This window comes from Abramis brama, assembly GCF_963993115.1.
Source record: "Abramis brama genome assembly, chromosome: 4".
Classification (NCBI taxonomy): domain Eukaryota; kingdom Metazoa; phylum Chordata; class Actinopteri; order Cypriniformes; family Leuciscidae; genus Abramis; species Abramis brama.
Genome location: NC_139966.1, coordinates 39,857,249 through 39,873,333, shown reverse-complemented (window position 1 = coordinate 39,873,333; position 16,085 = coordinate 39,857,249). Strand labels below are relative to the sequence as shown.

The 16,085-nt window shown below is 37.7% G+C and overlaps 1 protein-coding gene across 1 annotated transcript in view; it reads left to right on the top strand.

The window, feature by feature from the left end:
- The window catches only part of LOC311081744 (thyrotropin-releasing hormone-degrading ectoenzyme-like), a 153,289-nt gene that overhangs the window by 121,572 nt on the left and 15,632 nt on the right, over nt 1-16,085 (top strand). Inside the window, exons 10-13 of the mRNA XM_084112373.1 lie at nt 5,859-5,947; nt 7,221-7,354; nt 7,503-7,558; nt 14,218-14,365. Coding sequence (XP_083968499.1) covers nt 5,859-5,947; nt 7,221-7,354; nt 7,503-7,558; nt 14,218-14,365 — 427 coding nt within the window. The remainder of the gene's footprint in view (nt 1-5,858; nt 5,948-7,220; nt 7,355-7,502; nt 7,559-14,217; nt 14,366-16,085) is intronic.

Below are 16,085 nucleotides of genomic sequence, written 5' to 3'. Positions count from 1 at the left end.
AGAATATAAACAACTTATTAGTGCTTGAAGGCACAAATTAATTTTCCAGTTGCAGACTTGACTGTGTTGGATACATGCAGTTACTCCTGTGAATTATTTACAGTCCCGATGTGGATCTGAGCCTTATATAGTCTTATTGTGCAGGTATGTGTAGGTCTACATGAGGTTGGTGTGTAACTTTGTAAAACTTATTTCGTAAAACTTATTGCTCAAGTTAGATACTTCAGTGATCCTTGAGGGGAAAATTTGCATCACTGCAATAATTCAGTGCTAACAGCTCTACTGGGCACATGAATAAAGTAATAAAAAAAAATAATGATCTAGTTTTGACAAAAAAAAGTATTCTGTGCTATTTAATGACTTAAGAAAAAAATGAGTTCTGTGCAAATGAAATGTTCTGTCATGACACAGGCAGGCTGATATGTCCTTCTGACATTGCACTTAATCTGCTTTCAATTACATTGTTCTCTATAGGACACACCTGATTGTTTCCTGCTGTTTCAGTACCCAATGAGCTCGCTGCTCAACATTGAAATACTTGGTTAGCGTCTGCTATCGCAGTTTCCAGCGTGCTTTCAGAAACCCTCCACCTTCCCCAGCTCCACCTGTATAGATCTGCTACTGGTAATTCATGTATTCTATTGTACAGCAGCAGCATGTTGTGTAATATGTATTAGCAAAAGCAATTCCTGTACTTGTTCTGCAGCAGAAGCAGCAATAACCAACAGCAGAGTAGCAGAGCTAGTCCGCCAATGCATATTAACAATGTCATATCTCATCTTCTTCTTTCCAGTTCCTCACGGTCCCAGTGGTTTTAAACCGCTGCTGGGTGATTGATTGAAAGTCTACAAAACATAAATGAACACAACAACTCCAGCCTGTGTGGACATCCACGGAGGGTTTCAAATGGAGACACTTGTATTTTTTTCTTCTCTTCAGTGCTGCTGGTGTTGGATAAAAGTGTTTTTAGGATTTACAGTATCACACATGTTGAGCCACAAAAAACCCCCAGTGACTCATTATGGATTGAAAAAGCCAGCGGTCCCTGAAGAGAGCCTGAGATATTATCACACCCGCACAGAGAGACAGTGAGACTGAGACCTCAAAACCCATGAGCAGAGAGAGGATAGTGGTTAATCACAGTGAATTTTAAATGTAGACACATCCAGAGACCATCTGTTACTCTTTTACAGTGGTGATATAGTGTTGAAGGCTCATTTCTCTGTCAAATATTGCTAATTATAATTTGATTTTTCTTTTTTTTATGTTTAACAAAAACGAAAACCTTGGAACAACCATTTAGCACCCAATCATGGTGGCATTAAATGTTTAGCATTACATATTTTCTTCATAAAATGTCAAAAAGTCTGAGATATTATTATTTTTTTATTAGTATTATTCATTTATTTGTGGATATAAATAATAATAATAATAATTCATAAAGGCGCCTTTCTGAACACCCAAGGACACCTTACAGCAAACAACCAGTAAAATAATAACAATATAAAAATAAAATGATAAAATTTACAGCATAATTACATCCATCACACAAAGAAAAGAAAACTGCAATTCACACATAAGCCTGAGTAAAAAGATAAGTTTTTAGACGGGATTTAAAAATTTGAAGACTGTCACAATTCCGTATGTTGGGGGGAAGCGAATTCCACAGCCGAGTGGATATGTACTCATTTATAATTTATTTAAAATTGGGCCCCTTTTTAAATTCTGTTTCTGCCATCTTATAAGGGTCTCCATTTCACATGTGTGCATAACAACTCTTCCTGACCATGGTAAAATCACTGTAATGCACTGCCTCTCATGTTGCTTTCATTTATATAATATTGTCCATTAAGAGCAAGTGTATGATATCTACAACTGCAGAAAACAAACACGGGTTTGTTCCATAAACATTAAATGATGCCCACATGTCTCATCTCTCACACACTTTACCCGTCTGCTGTAGAGACTGAACTCTTCATTCGTGCTTTAGATAAAGCTCTGGGCCATAACACAAAGTTCCTGAGGGATGTAAATAACGATGATGATAACAGACGCTTCCATAAATGAACAAACATGAGCCACCAAATTACCAGCCTGTGGAGAACTTTAATTTTCTTTTGCTTTCTTCTCTTGTTCAATCCCACTGATGAACACAGTTTTATGTAAATTTATCTGTGTGATTTCATTTGAACACACACACAGATGCTTCTATTATCTCTGAAATTCATAAGTATTGTTATCAGCGCTCATCTACCGCAGGATCTCTCTCTATAGTCTCCTTATAAACATATGCGTTTAAATACTGTTTCCCAGCAGGCTTCATATAGCCTCAGCTTATGCATAATGTCTTCTCAACTGTGTTATAGTTATATCCTCTGCGGTATAAACTTTCATCCCAGCATCTCCAGTGTCTGCTGTTTACAGCCATTTCTGCTGCCTTTAAAAATCTTGTTGGTGACACTTTAATTAAACCTTTTTTAATAATGCATTATTAAAGTATCTTTAATGCATTGATTATGCCTTGTAATGTTCCTTACAATGCATTGTATGGACTTATGAATAATTGTAACCACATACATTGTAATAATTATGTTACGCCTTTAGAAAGTATAATGCATTAAACACAAGACAAACAACCAATTTCAGGTGAACTATCTAAAAATATTTATGAAAAGACACACTGCATTACAACGTACATTATGAATTCCTTTATAATGCATTATACATAAAGGCTTTAAGTAAAGAGTTCCCATATTGTTTTATAACAGAGATTTCAGTCTGTCTTTTCACAAAACCCTAATTGAGGCGTGTTCAGACATAATTAAGACACATTAAATAACATAAATCATCTTTCCTGAATGAATGGAGGTGAGTCACCAGCAGCCTGAAAAGGATTTTTGTCCGTTCCTGTCAGTTTTCCAACTAACACAAATCCTTAATGATCCAACCCTTTCCCCACAGCCAAGACTGATATCATGAAATAATCCAGACAGCTCTTCTCATATTTAATCACTAAATGTTGACATTTATGAGGAATATGTGGTGCGTGCCTGTGTAAAGTTCACTGCCACAGTGATAGGCTGCTGTGACGGTTGCCAGGGTGTTGCTATGTGTTTGTCAGAGTGTTTTTTAGCATGTTGCCTCAAGATAAAAGACGGCTTATCATGTTATGTTGTTCTAGACAATGAAAAGAGCTTTTCTTTAGAATTAAGGGGCATGCTAAGATAGCTAAGATGCTAACATGCTAACCAAAGGAAGGGATGGTGTTTTTAAACACTAGCTTTGATAAAATTATGTATAATTTAAAAGACATTCATTCACACATTTTCATGATTAAGCATGAAAACACCATTAAGCCTTAAATTGTTCTGTCATTTCTTATCAAGTTATCAGGCACTGAATAAAGTACAATGGTGCGAAAGGCACACCTTAAAGGTGCCTTGTGTAATGTCCGCCAAAAAATCAATTCATACTCCACATTCCATACCAGATGGGGGCAGTATACCTCCAGAAAGTGAGTAACAACTCTAGAGTAACAACCGAGAAACGGCATAGTCTCTATGCTCCGCCCCTACCTTCACAACGACCCTAGAGCCATAGCCGAAGCTGAGCCAACTCCTAATAGAGGACGTTTTGACTCCAGAGGAACGTTGGTTGATGTCAAGTGATTTTGAAATATGACATCTTCAAGCTACTCCCCTTCACCTTTACCAGTGAATATGTTCATATTCGTTTTGTTCATATTACATTTTTATTGTTAGTTTGAATTACATTAATTTGACAGACAGCATTCGCTGATGTTGACCAAGCTAGCGCCAACGTAACCAGAGCTGCCAACTCTCAAGCATTCACCGTGAGACACACGCAATTGACACTTTTCACACGCTCTCACGCCACACATCAATTTTCTCACGCACAGAAAAATCGCGAAGCAAAGAGGACACGGAGACCGACAGACTAGACAGAGCAGGTTAGTTATGATATAAAAAAATCTCAGCTCTCAGATTCTGTCAATTTTATTACGCAATTCAAACAATAAATACCGTTTTGGCGCTTGTAAATGTTACACGACAGATCCCTAGCGCACGTGAACCGATCATCTCTACTAGCTAATAGTAAAAAAACATAAACACTGTTGAAAGATACAGTAGGCTACAACTTACCAAAATGTATTCCTCATACATAATATCGACCAATCAGTGTTTTTTATCAGCGTGAAGAGGTCAATAACATAGCTGGAGAACAATTATGTCAGATTTACCTCAGGAAAGCCATTAAATAAACATAATATAGGTCACGTAGTTGGCAAGAAAAAAAGAGCTATAGAGAGTATTGTGTACTATATTACAATACTACATATTTATTATATTTTTACTTATATCATTAAATATCCGTTCTCTTCCCTGAACTGAAATGTAGTAGTGGGCTGTACTTTCCACACGATTGACATCAGGTTCAAGTACGCCCACAAGCCGTGCGAGTTATTCGTGTATTGCAGTTTGGCTGGTGGTTATGTTGCCCGCATACCGCCTCCCATGGCCGAAACTGGTATTACGACACCTGTCGGGCTGTGGCTAGTAATTTAGCATGCTAATTCAGGTTGATATCTCTGCAGCACTATAACTTGTCATTTTTTTAATGACATCATCGCCCTTATTTCTTCTCATTCTTTTGATGCGTGTAGCTCATTTTTTGGATATTTTTACCTCAATTCTTACACATGGCACCTTTAAGTAAAATGTGCATTTTTAAATATGGTAGACACCCAACTTGATAATGATATTGACCATTTGAATGTAACAAAAGATTGTACCATATTAAAAAGTATATAAAATCATATCAACCATGTCTTGCCAACAAATGAAAAAGCCAGCCAACTATTTAATGTCAATTATTGTGCATTTAGCCTCTACAGAAGGGACGTTTTTACCCTAAATACCATACTTACATATTCTTTAGTTATTAACAATCTGTTGATTTATCTACTTTTAATTGAAGATCATTAACTAGACATTCAACTTCAAGTTTATATGGCCATTTTTCACATAATTCTGTAACATTTGAAAACACATTAAATAGCAATAGAACATTAAACCTATAGCACAGAATTGACTGTTGCTGTCCGTGATCATCCGAATTTCCCAGTGAACCCATAAAAAAAGCTGAGGAAGGGGGGAAATTGTTAAATAAAGTTCAAATATTTGTTTGGAGCGTGTTCAAATGATTCAGTCTTACACTAGATCTCATAATGTTGCAGTATTTATTGCTTTGGATCAGCTCAGCTGCACTCTTGTTGTCTGGGGTAATTTACGCTGGCAGACAGCAGAACTCGTCCACGTGTGTGTCAGACATTTTGACAGACTGAAAGAGGGACGGCCATCCAGTGTGACAGCTGTCAGACAGAGTTTGACTGGAGAGGCTCTCATACTTAGAGATGTTCATACACACACAATAGCACATGAAAGCTATAGAGTCACAGATGAATCGACATCAAAATGAGGTGGCGACACAGAACATGACAGCGATCGGGTGATGAGTGATACACAGCTGTGTGTGTGTGTGTGACACAGAGAGAGAGATAGAGAAAGCAAAGCACTCTGGGAAAGAATGAAAGCTGATTTCTTTGAGCTTTGACACTGCTGGGTTTTCTTTGAGCTTCACAATCATCTGATACTCCTGATTTTGTCACTCTGCTTGCTAGTGTTGAGACAGAGAGGATATTGCACGAATGTATCCCACAATCCCATTAAATCGTGGGCGTCCATTTGTGTCAGCTTATACGCGTCACAGTGACATTTAAACTCCTGAGATCAAACAGAAGCGTTTCATCTGTTATTTCTCTCTTTGTCTCATTTCAGCTTCCAGTGGCAAATACCGCTGACGTTCGCAGTGGGAAACTCCAGTCACATATCAACAGAGACCATCATGTGGGTCGCCAATAAAACAGGTACAATTATACAAAGTGCTTTTATTAGCATATGGACACAAGACAGTCACATTATTCTAATGAGGATTTTCCTTCATTATGATGTCAGGACAGTTTAATATCACCCTGACATTTTTGACTGCCCAAAAATGTCAAAATTTGAATTAATAAGAAGAAACTAAAAATGTGCTCATCATAAAATATGGTGTCTAAGTCATTTAATGTATGAGTTCATTTTTAGACCTGATCAAAAAATTTGTGTCATGTCCTTGACCCATGAAATCCCGATCAGCCAGTGACAGATAACATTTTTTTTTAATTTGATTTCCTCGTAAAATTTGATGAATTCATCTCTCAAGACATGCATGTTCGTATATTCCTTTTTACTAAACACTTCAATGCTATTCTTCTGTGATTCCCACACTGTTGCAGCACCCACACGTCCACCATCATTATATTCAATCCTATTCCATTACATTCCTCTCCTTTGGGAGATCGAGGCAGATTTTCTTTGGACGAATCCACAGCGAGTCAAATTCCAAGAGCCGGAATTGAATTTGCTCTGCGAGCGATCCATGTGGCTCAGAGCTGAAATTTCCCCTGATTATGAGACCATTTAACAGCCTCCATTTTCTGCTCACCTTCCATGAAAAACTGCCCTCACCAGGCCTACAATGCAGATGACACCGAGCCGGAGACAATGACTCTTGAAAGAAACACACACTGTAACATAGAGACCCCATTTATATGCATTAACTCACTGCATGACTCTTGAAACCTGGCCGCTGACGGTTGGATGCTTCCTGGATCACGATACACTGCAAATCCATTGAGTCCATGAGCGCTCGAAAGCACTTAACCAGTGAATTTATTAGCCATGAAAAAGCACAAGGTCTGGCTGGAATATAACAGGTTGAGAACGGTGGCAAACACAATAGATTACAGATGTTGTACATACAAAATGCTGAATGCATCGTCTCTTCATGTATATTTCTGTGCAGGTCTGAGTTCATTTCAAAGATGATAAATGTGCTCACAACTTGATATGCATAAAAAGCTTTGCAAGTTCACTGTCAGGTAGAATACATCAGTCCATATGAACTATAGTGACTTTTTGCTTTATATACATTTTGTTTGTATTGAACTTCCTGTTATCTGAATATATTATCTGTCATGGAGCGTCTAGGCATCATTTAGCGCCACATGTTTCTGCTTGTGAGTTGAGCTACAGTGACTGTCAGAAGTGCCATTAAACGTTTATTTCATGTTGTTTTTTTTACTGCTGTATTTATAGAGACGCACAGAGTGGGTCACATGGGCGGCGAGACGTGGTTGCTGGGCAACATCAATCAAACGGGATACTTCCGAGTGAACTACGACCTCCACAACTGGAGACTTCTCATCCAACAGCTGATGAGCAACCCAAAGGTATTCCTTTCTTCCACATCTGTCAGTCTTTCTGTCTTCCCGTTTTATCCAAAGTGTTTCTTCCTCCCCTTCTGTCATGATTCTTCCTTTTATTCTCCTCATCACTTCCTGCTGTATTGTAAATGTCTGTGCTGTTCTCTCGCGGCAGATCATCTCCGTGGGCAACAGGGCCGGTCTGATCGATGACGTCTTCAACCTGGCGAGGTGGGTTCAGTTTGTTACATGCAGAATCATTCAGAGAGTCTGAGACCTGAGATCCATCTAACAGCCTTCACACCCCTGCAGAAACCCCTAGACTATTCAGGCTTATTGTGTCCTGCTTTTTATCCTCACAGTAACTGTCACATTATTTCAGGAGGTCGTTCACCTACCAGTGAGAAAGCGTAAAGTGACAATGGTGAGGAAAAATTCTTGGAGTATAAAGGCTTTCAGCACAAAAACATCAACAAGATTTTAAATAAAAAAAAATAAAAAAATTATTTGACCTTCGGTATGGTGAAATTAAGTAATTACATCTGATATGATTAAATAAATTCATAATTAAATGCACCAATTTATTTTGTAATTCAATGAAAACACAATAATTATTGTTTAAAACATATTATACCCATTTTTACCAAACTAGGTCTGCATTTAAAAAAAATTCTAAATTTTGTATGTTTTTAATTATAATAGGCTTCATTTCTGAATGACACTCAGATGAATCATGCATTTCTGAAACCTGATTTCCCTAAAGAGCTCTTAATAATACTGGAGGATTTTTCACACGTCAGTCAACAGAAAGGTGCTTGCAATGGCTGGAAGTTTCAGAAGGTTACATCATGATTAACAGGTCTGTATGGAAGTGAAAGTGTTGCAAAACTGTTTAAAACTGTCATTTCGCATCCATAACATTCTCCAAGCTGATTAAAATAGCATCACCAGACATATTCTATATGATCTGCTGATGCCAGAAGAATCACATTTTACATGATCAAATCTTGTCATATTCACCAGCTGTAGAAATGCGTAGAATGCAAAATATTTATCTTTAGGGGCATGTATTACGTTTTGCAGTTCAACCTACTCAATCAGAAACAATTAGCCAGACATTTATGAAAATGTTCCTATTATTATGAAAAAGCTCTTTGAGGGTAATTGATGTTCTGAAAATAACAATTCATCCACTTGCTGCCATTCAAAAATGAAGCATATTATTATTAAATATGACATTTGCAAATACTTGATTTCTTTGTCTTTTAGAGAAAGACAGAAATTTGGCACCAAGCATTTGGAAAGACCTACATTTCAAAGTTAACACCCATTTTCTTCTGGTCAGCCTGAAAGGATCTTGATAAAGCCGTCCATCACAATAGAAAGAAGAGTCAGATCCAGTGAACTCCAGCTGGACCTTCATTACTGACAGATGCAGCTCTCGTTCTGTACTGTACTCTTGATCTTCTTTTCTCCTTTAGCCCGAAGGCGTTAGTGAAGAAAAAGCCTTTAGCTCATCAAGATGAGACCTGCGGTGAGGCCACTGAGCCGTTACTGCGATAGCGGATAATAAGAAAGCGAGGGAAAACCTCTGTTTCCCCTCCTTTCCACTGCGGTCTCATTGTGTCGATCCTTCAAAGCTTCATCATTAGCTGGAAACTCACATGTGAGAGGAGGAAAGACAGAACGGTAAAGGTAGATAGAAAGAACAGAGTTTATTGTGCCACAGGCTGCCAAGCTGCCATTAGTTCCTTCAGCAACGACTGCTCTCCCTAAGGTCCTCTCTGTTTGATACAAGGACTCAGGAAATATTCAGTCACTGGCAGCTGCTCTTGATGCTACAAACAACTGATTCATTTCTCAAGCCAAATCACTGTTTGAGTTTCACTGGTGGACTCTCTTAGACATTGAATTTAGGTGCTGCTTTATACAGATTGTGAAATTCGTTCACTTTGGACAGTCATTTTTATTCTTCCACCAAACTAAACGAGGAAGCTGTCAGATTCTCTGCTAGCATTAGCTGCGCTGTTCTTCAAACTGAAACGACAGGCTCGTGTGCCGGCGCTGTGTGGCTCATGTTGAGATAGACGGGGCTTTAACAGGCATGTGGAGAGTTGTGCTTTTGACCAAAGATGTTTCCTAATCACGGAGGTTCAGTCAACTGACGACAAACCCACATAGAAACTTGTGTTTATTGTGTCATATTGAGCCGAGAAAGGAAACCTGTCCCTGTGTTGTAGTACGTCATGTTCATTTAGCCTGTTTATTCGACTCGGCCTTGTTTACCGAGCTTGATAATTGAAAGTTAACAGGACTGAAGGCAAATCCTTTTGTTCCTGATTTCAGTCTGATTTGTACATGTTTTTTTGTCTCTGCTTTAGTTACTTTTAATACTCTTACTGCAGCTACTCTTAATAAAAACGAGCGGATGTTAACAGCATGTCTTATTCATCCTCAGGCTCAGGTCTGTGGAGGTGGTTATTGGCCCTCACATTCTCGAGAAGCGAAAATGCCAACCTGCATATTAAAAACAGCATCATCGTTAATCACAGTGTGTAAAATGTCTCGTTTCTCTGTAAATTACTGGGATGATAAAGAGTGTTCATATGACTGAGGAAACTGAATGCCTCGAGGGATGTTACCTAATTAACTGGTGTTCATGGGAGTCATTCACTCAGATCAATACTGACTCACAAAGACTTTATTGTGATTATGAATTACTGGATCAATTGAGTAGAAGAAAGCTAGAGTAAGTGAAGACTAGTTGGTGTCTAAATATCATATTTAATGTGCATAATAATTGGGTTAATTGCATAGCTTTTAATATTATGTGCTTAAGAATCATGAAAATAGTGTCAGACTGCAAAAATAGTCCTTTTCATGTAGATTTTTAAGCAATTAACAGTTGCTGTCAACAGTCATTTTGATCACCAGCTTCTTGAACTTCCATAAAAACGCTGATCTGTTCTTAACCCGACATTAGCATCAGCAGGTTGTTGCCGTAAAGACAGAAGGTTGTTTTGTTTGCGGTTGTGTCGTGAAACATCACAACACCTGTCGACAATTCTGCCATACAACACATCTAATACAACTGCCAGAAAGAATTAAAGAACAGTGCCAGGAGAATATTTTGGTTACTTTTCCATATTCTTTTCCTTTGCACAATATTTTTTTATATTTTGTGATGGAGCTTCTTAATTTTCATCTAAATGAGCTACAATTACAGGCTAATTTAAAAGTCAATTACCTATTTAGGAGAGTGTTATTTTACTCTTTATATTCTCATTAATTAAAAAACTTTCTTTCAATTCTCCAATGGTCGCGGACGATCATGCTGCCAGACATCACCAGCTGTCATTGAAAATGAAGGATGGCAGGCAATTTTAAAGAGCAGCACACTCTTATTTTTACCTTGCTATTCTTCTGTAGTGCTATTATCAATGATAAATGGCCTTCATGCTATGTAACACGTTTCTCTGAGGCTGTGTGTGTGTGTGTGTATTGGCACATTCCTGAAGCATGAGAGTGATCAGCTCTTTCATTACTGTGCTCACAAACAGCAGGGAAACTTCAATGCCTCATGACACTTTTATGGTAATGTTCTGTTCATATTTAATGAACATTTTCCCTCCGACCTTCGATCAGAAAGCTGAATAATTCAAAAATACAAGGAAGAAAGGAGAGTTTTATGAAACGGAGAAACTGAATGGCCTCCAGTCGCTGCTATTTTGCATGTGGCAATAATGGAAACGTCTCTAAATATAAATGATAGCCATTATAAAATATTTTTATATACTTAGTTATTTTCCCTCTAAAGAATTACCATTTTAAGAAAAAAATATAAAGAAACACTTTAACTTTAATAGTCTAATGAACATTAAAATATGAGTATATGACATAAAAAATAGTTTGTATATTTATAATGATCAACCATTACAGACTGTATGTTCATTTAGTCTATTAATTACCGGTGTTTAACTCTCTAGAGGTCAATGTGACCAAACAAGATGTGATTTGTGCCATCCACTGGCCATCATTCACTTCACCTTTAATGTGACTTGACCGGTGAACACTTTGCAATAATTTATGTGCTACAGTGTCTCTAAGCGCATAAGCTTAATGAGAAACAAAACATAATTAATGCACATGTTATTAAGCTCTTGACTGCATCCTTCATGTCTTGTGTGCACATCTATCCTGACAATATAAATTGAATATTTCCATGTAATCAGTGTGAAAGAATAACAGACAGCCGATGAGTGTTTCAAGTGCATTGGCATCATTATAGACTGATTAATCGTTTATTTTAATACAATTATTGCTCATTAGACCACAGTTTAATGCTTTATTCTGTTTGGTTGACACAGTGGTTTTGATTCATTTTCTAAAACTGCACAGATGTGAAGTAGTTCCAGGTCTGTTGAGCTGGTTTCTAAGCAATATACACAACCAATACTGTGCAGAAGTCATTTACTCATGCTTTAGACACAGCATTTAGAAAATGTTTGCAGATAAATAGCATTATTGACTCCAGACTGTTGAATTATTGGAAATTAATACATGCCCGAGGTGTAAAAGCCACTGCAATCCTTAAGCCAGTTGCATTAACTGTAAATAATTCAACAGTGTATAGAGTCAATTGCGCCTGACTGCAGTCAATCTGTAAGACTAACAGAAATGTTAGTGTCAGTCAAATAAAGCATTTCTGAGCTCTTATTTTTGGAATATTTTGGTCATTTTTAAATAAATTGAGCAACAATGTTTCAGTACTTTTCCATAACCATGTATCATATGAACGTTTGACTTCATATTGAAACTTTAAGGACCATTAATTCCTGAACTTCAAATATTAAAGTCAGATAAAAACTCTCCGTCCTTCTATATTAACAATCTGTTCGAAATAATAAGAACGGTTCCTGATCTTAATTAGACACAAATAAATTCACCTTTGCTTGATACTATAAACACATTTACTGCTTTTTTCATGGAGATGTTTAAATAGTTTCTAATTTTTCACGTCCTCAATTGTCTCCTGCTTATGTTATTGCAAATCAGTTTGTCTGGAAATCTTAAAAACCTCCTTGGTTAACAGTGGGTGTCTGTGAGTAACTGTGATTAATGTCCCAATTAAATGTGTGTTGGGTGAATCTGTCCTCTGGAATTTAATGAGTCCGTTTACAAGTCTGATCACTTCCTTTTTCGCCTGACCTCTGATTCGGAGCGCTTATGCTCTGCATAAAATAATGAGAAACTGAAAAAGACAACCCAGGCTCATTGGAAAAAGGTGATTCTACCAATTATTTATTTATTTATTTATTTATTGGCAGTTTTGCAAAACTTAAAAATAGTACCTATACATACAATTCACTGTAGAAAGGAAGACTATTGGCAGTAAAAAAAAAAAAAAAAAAAAAAAAAAAAAACAATTTCACAAATTATTACGGTCGCAGATTTTCGATTAATAAAGACTAGCACAATACTATGTTAGGACCTCAAAACGCTTTTACCATAGAGCATGATGTGTAAACTAATCAATTTTGAACCTGCATCATATATAATCAAGTGCAAACCCTCATTTGCCGTTAAAAAACTACTGTCAGGATTTACTAAAGTCACGCAGTGAAAAAATAGCGTGGAAAAGGTGTGGACAGGGCTGTTTTTGTGGCTGAACTTATTGAATATGCATTTGTAGGTGTTTCCCTTTCAGACACAAAATTTATGGGAGGAGAGAATTTAAATGAATCATGTAAGGTGATTTACTGAGGTTTGCGCTAGTCAATTTACTGGTATTTGTGCCAGTTAACCAGTTGTAACCAGACGCTAATTTGCGCTGCTCTTGGTAGATTGTGTTGGTCATTATGGAAATGATCTGGCTTGTTTGTGTTCTTTAATTTGCATGTCGTCAGTAGATCATGCGTTGAACTCGCTTTTTTTGGAATTATGCTCTCACGCTAATTTGCCCTGTTTAGTAAATCTGGCCCTTCATTTCCAAACTGCCGAGATACGTAATAAAATGCTGCCAGATTCAACTTTCGTATGTTTTTGATCAAGCTAAATGTGATTTTAGCGCCACTCACTCACATTTCACTTTGAAAGTGTGGTGAAATGCACAAGAAACAATGTAATGTCATTTTGCACAGGCACGTTTTTCCAATGAACCTGGGTTGGAAATAGTCCCTCATACGCAACTGATTTCAAATGCTCTTTTCATGTGGCATGCAAATTAGCACTACTCATGTGAAGTGCACTCAGATACGACTGACAATTGATTCCAACTGAGTTTGCCATTAGCTGTTTTGCTGTTGCTAAGCTAACAGCAAAACACTCAAATAAACATAAAACTACATAGCACACACAAAGTACGCATTATTATGAACCTGAAAAAGATGCTAGCGACAATGCTGGCCTGTTCCAAACATTGTTATGTGGTTGCTTGTGTGTTCTAGGCAGTAACTTAATATAATAGTGACACTATGCTTGCTAGCAAACGTTCTTTAGATTCAAAGACACATAATACTTGTGTTTTTGGTCTGAGGTTTTTGGCCACCTCTCTGATTTTCTGCTCTCATAGGAGGGTTGTAGGCATTTCTGAAAGGACCGAAGGGAAAAAAGAAGACATTTGAATCTTTTAAAAGAGATCTTATGTTTTATGGATTTATGCAAATTGAACACGACTGTAGCCGAACAGGAGAAGCTGTTTTTTTGGGGGGGGTTACAGCACATTATGACTCCCCACACAGAGCACAATGCCTGGCAGGTATTCTAAACGAATGATGATGAACAAAATGAACTGTTTGTAATCAAATGTTAACGATGTGTCTACCAAAGGGGAAATATTCTTTAAATGTGTTGCTATTGTCTTATCCTCCTACTCTCTTTCTTCTCTCTAGAGCGGGGTATTTGCCCCAAAACGTCCCCCTGCAGATGATCTCATATTTGTCTCAGGAGAGCGAGTTTCTGCCCTGGCACGCTGCTAGTCGAGCTCTTTACCAGCTGGACAAACTCCTGGACCGCACTGAAGACCACAGCCTGTTCAGCGTGAGTCTGATCTCACATCAGTTTGGTGTGTGTTGGATTTTAACCTTGACTAGTGCAATAAGAAAGACACAGCTGATCTCTAGCAGCACGTCTCAGATGACTCGACAGATCGAACTTAAGACTTCCTCTGATCATTATTCCACAACAGTCCACAATGTTTCAGGCACAATGCCTGTTTTAGAAACTGGTGTGAAAAACAGTGAGATATCCACCATCAGTTGTGTTTTAATGGCTATATGTTGAGAATAGCGTACTACCATATCATACTGTTCTGCAGTAAACAGTAAGCATGTTGTGAGGAGTGTGCAATAGAGCGCATGTGTGTGGAAATTCCCAGATGAGCTTCTGCAAGTATATAATGAGGGCACTGTGTGAAATACTGTTTCCCACAATGCAGTGCACTTGACTCAATCTTCCATTTCCTGTGTGACGAATGAAACCTGCACAATATCAACTGTCATTTTTATCTGCTTCTTCTAGATACGTTATTTGATCAGAATGAGAAATGTACATTCTTACAGAATAAGCACTATATATATAAAAAAATCTGTTTTTATAAATAATATGCAGTGTATAATGTGCAGTATGCTAGTATTTCATTGTGAACATCATGATGACAGAGTGAGATAGTCTCTATGTTTCTCCGGCTTCTGTCTTACTTGTCCTTACTTCATATTCATTTATCACTTTGTTATTCAGAGTAGCATTCACACGCCTACCCACAATCCCTCAGTGCGCATGAGTCATTTCTGCCCCTCCTCTGTAATGGACGACCCTTTTGTGTCTGCAGTGAGTGTGTGATGAATTTAATAGTGTCTTCTCTCTGTAACTCTCATTTATTGTGTTTACTGTGAGACAGAGCAGATGTTTAGCATGTAATGCAAGACATGAAACAGCTGGAGCAAATTAGTCAGGTGCCTTCAAATCATGTGACCAGGTGTCTCAAACGTCAGTCCAAACCTGTGTGTGTGTGCGTGTGTGCTGCGTCACTAATTGTCAAACTGTGGTTACTCTGTTGGCAAAACTATAACACATCACTCAATGTTTGTAGTAACAGCTTGACAAACACACCTGATCATCTGTACGGTTCACCACATTATGGAAAACAATGTCCTCTACCGCTGTCCCAGTGTTTTACTGTATGTGTGTGTGTGTGTGTTAAGAATTGAATTGCAGCATAGCGGGGTCTAATTGTGATCATTCACTCGTCTCAGTAAGAGGGCATGAAGGAGAGCAGTCATGCTAAATTAGCCATGACATTACCGGCTGTTACATTTCCCTCATGCACACACACACACCGTGTATAAACTGTATAAACATTACAAAACACCACAATATATTCAGTTTGAATCAACATTCTTTCTCGTTCTCTTTTAACGAGGACTCAGCAGCTTCTGTTAGTCAAATGTTGTACAATTATTTGTCCAGACAGTTATATATGTAAATATTCTAATATGTTTTAAAGCTGAAAGCTAGTTCATAAAATCTTAAACATTTCTGAATGACCCATTTTTTGCTGCTTAGTTTTCACAAATGGTCTGGATGTATTCGGGAGTGAGTTTTATACATTTACAAAGTACAAGTATGAGTACAACATACTGGGCTGAGTTTCCCGATAACGTTGTCTCTTAGTGCGCTACGAAGACTCTTAAGGTAAAACTTAACTGAAGGTATACCATTTCTAGGTGTGTTCCCCGAACCATACCTTAGGAAGCTGATC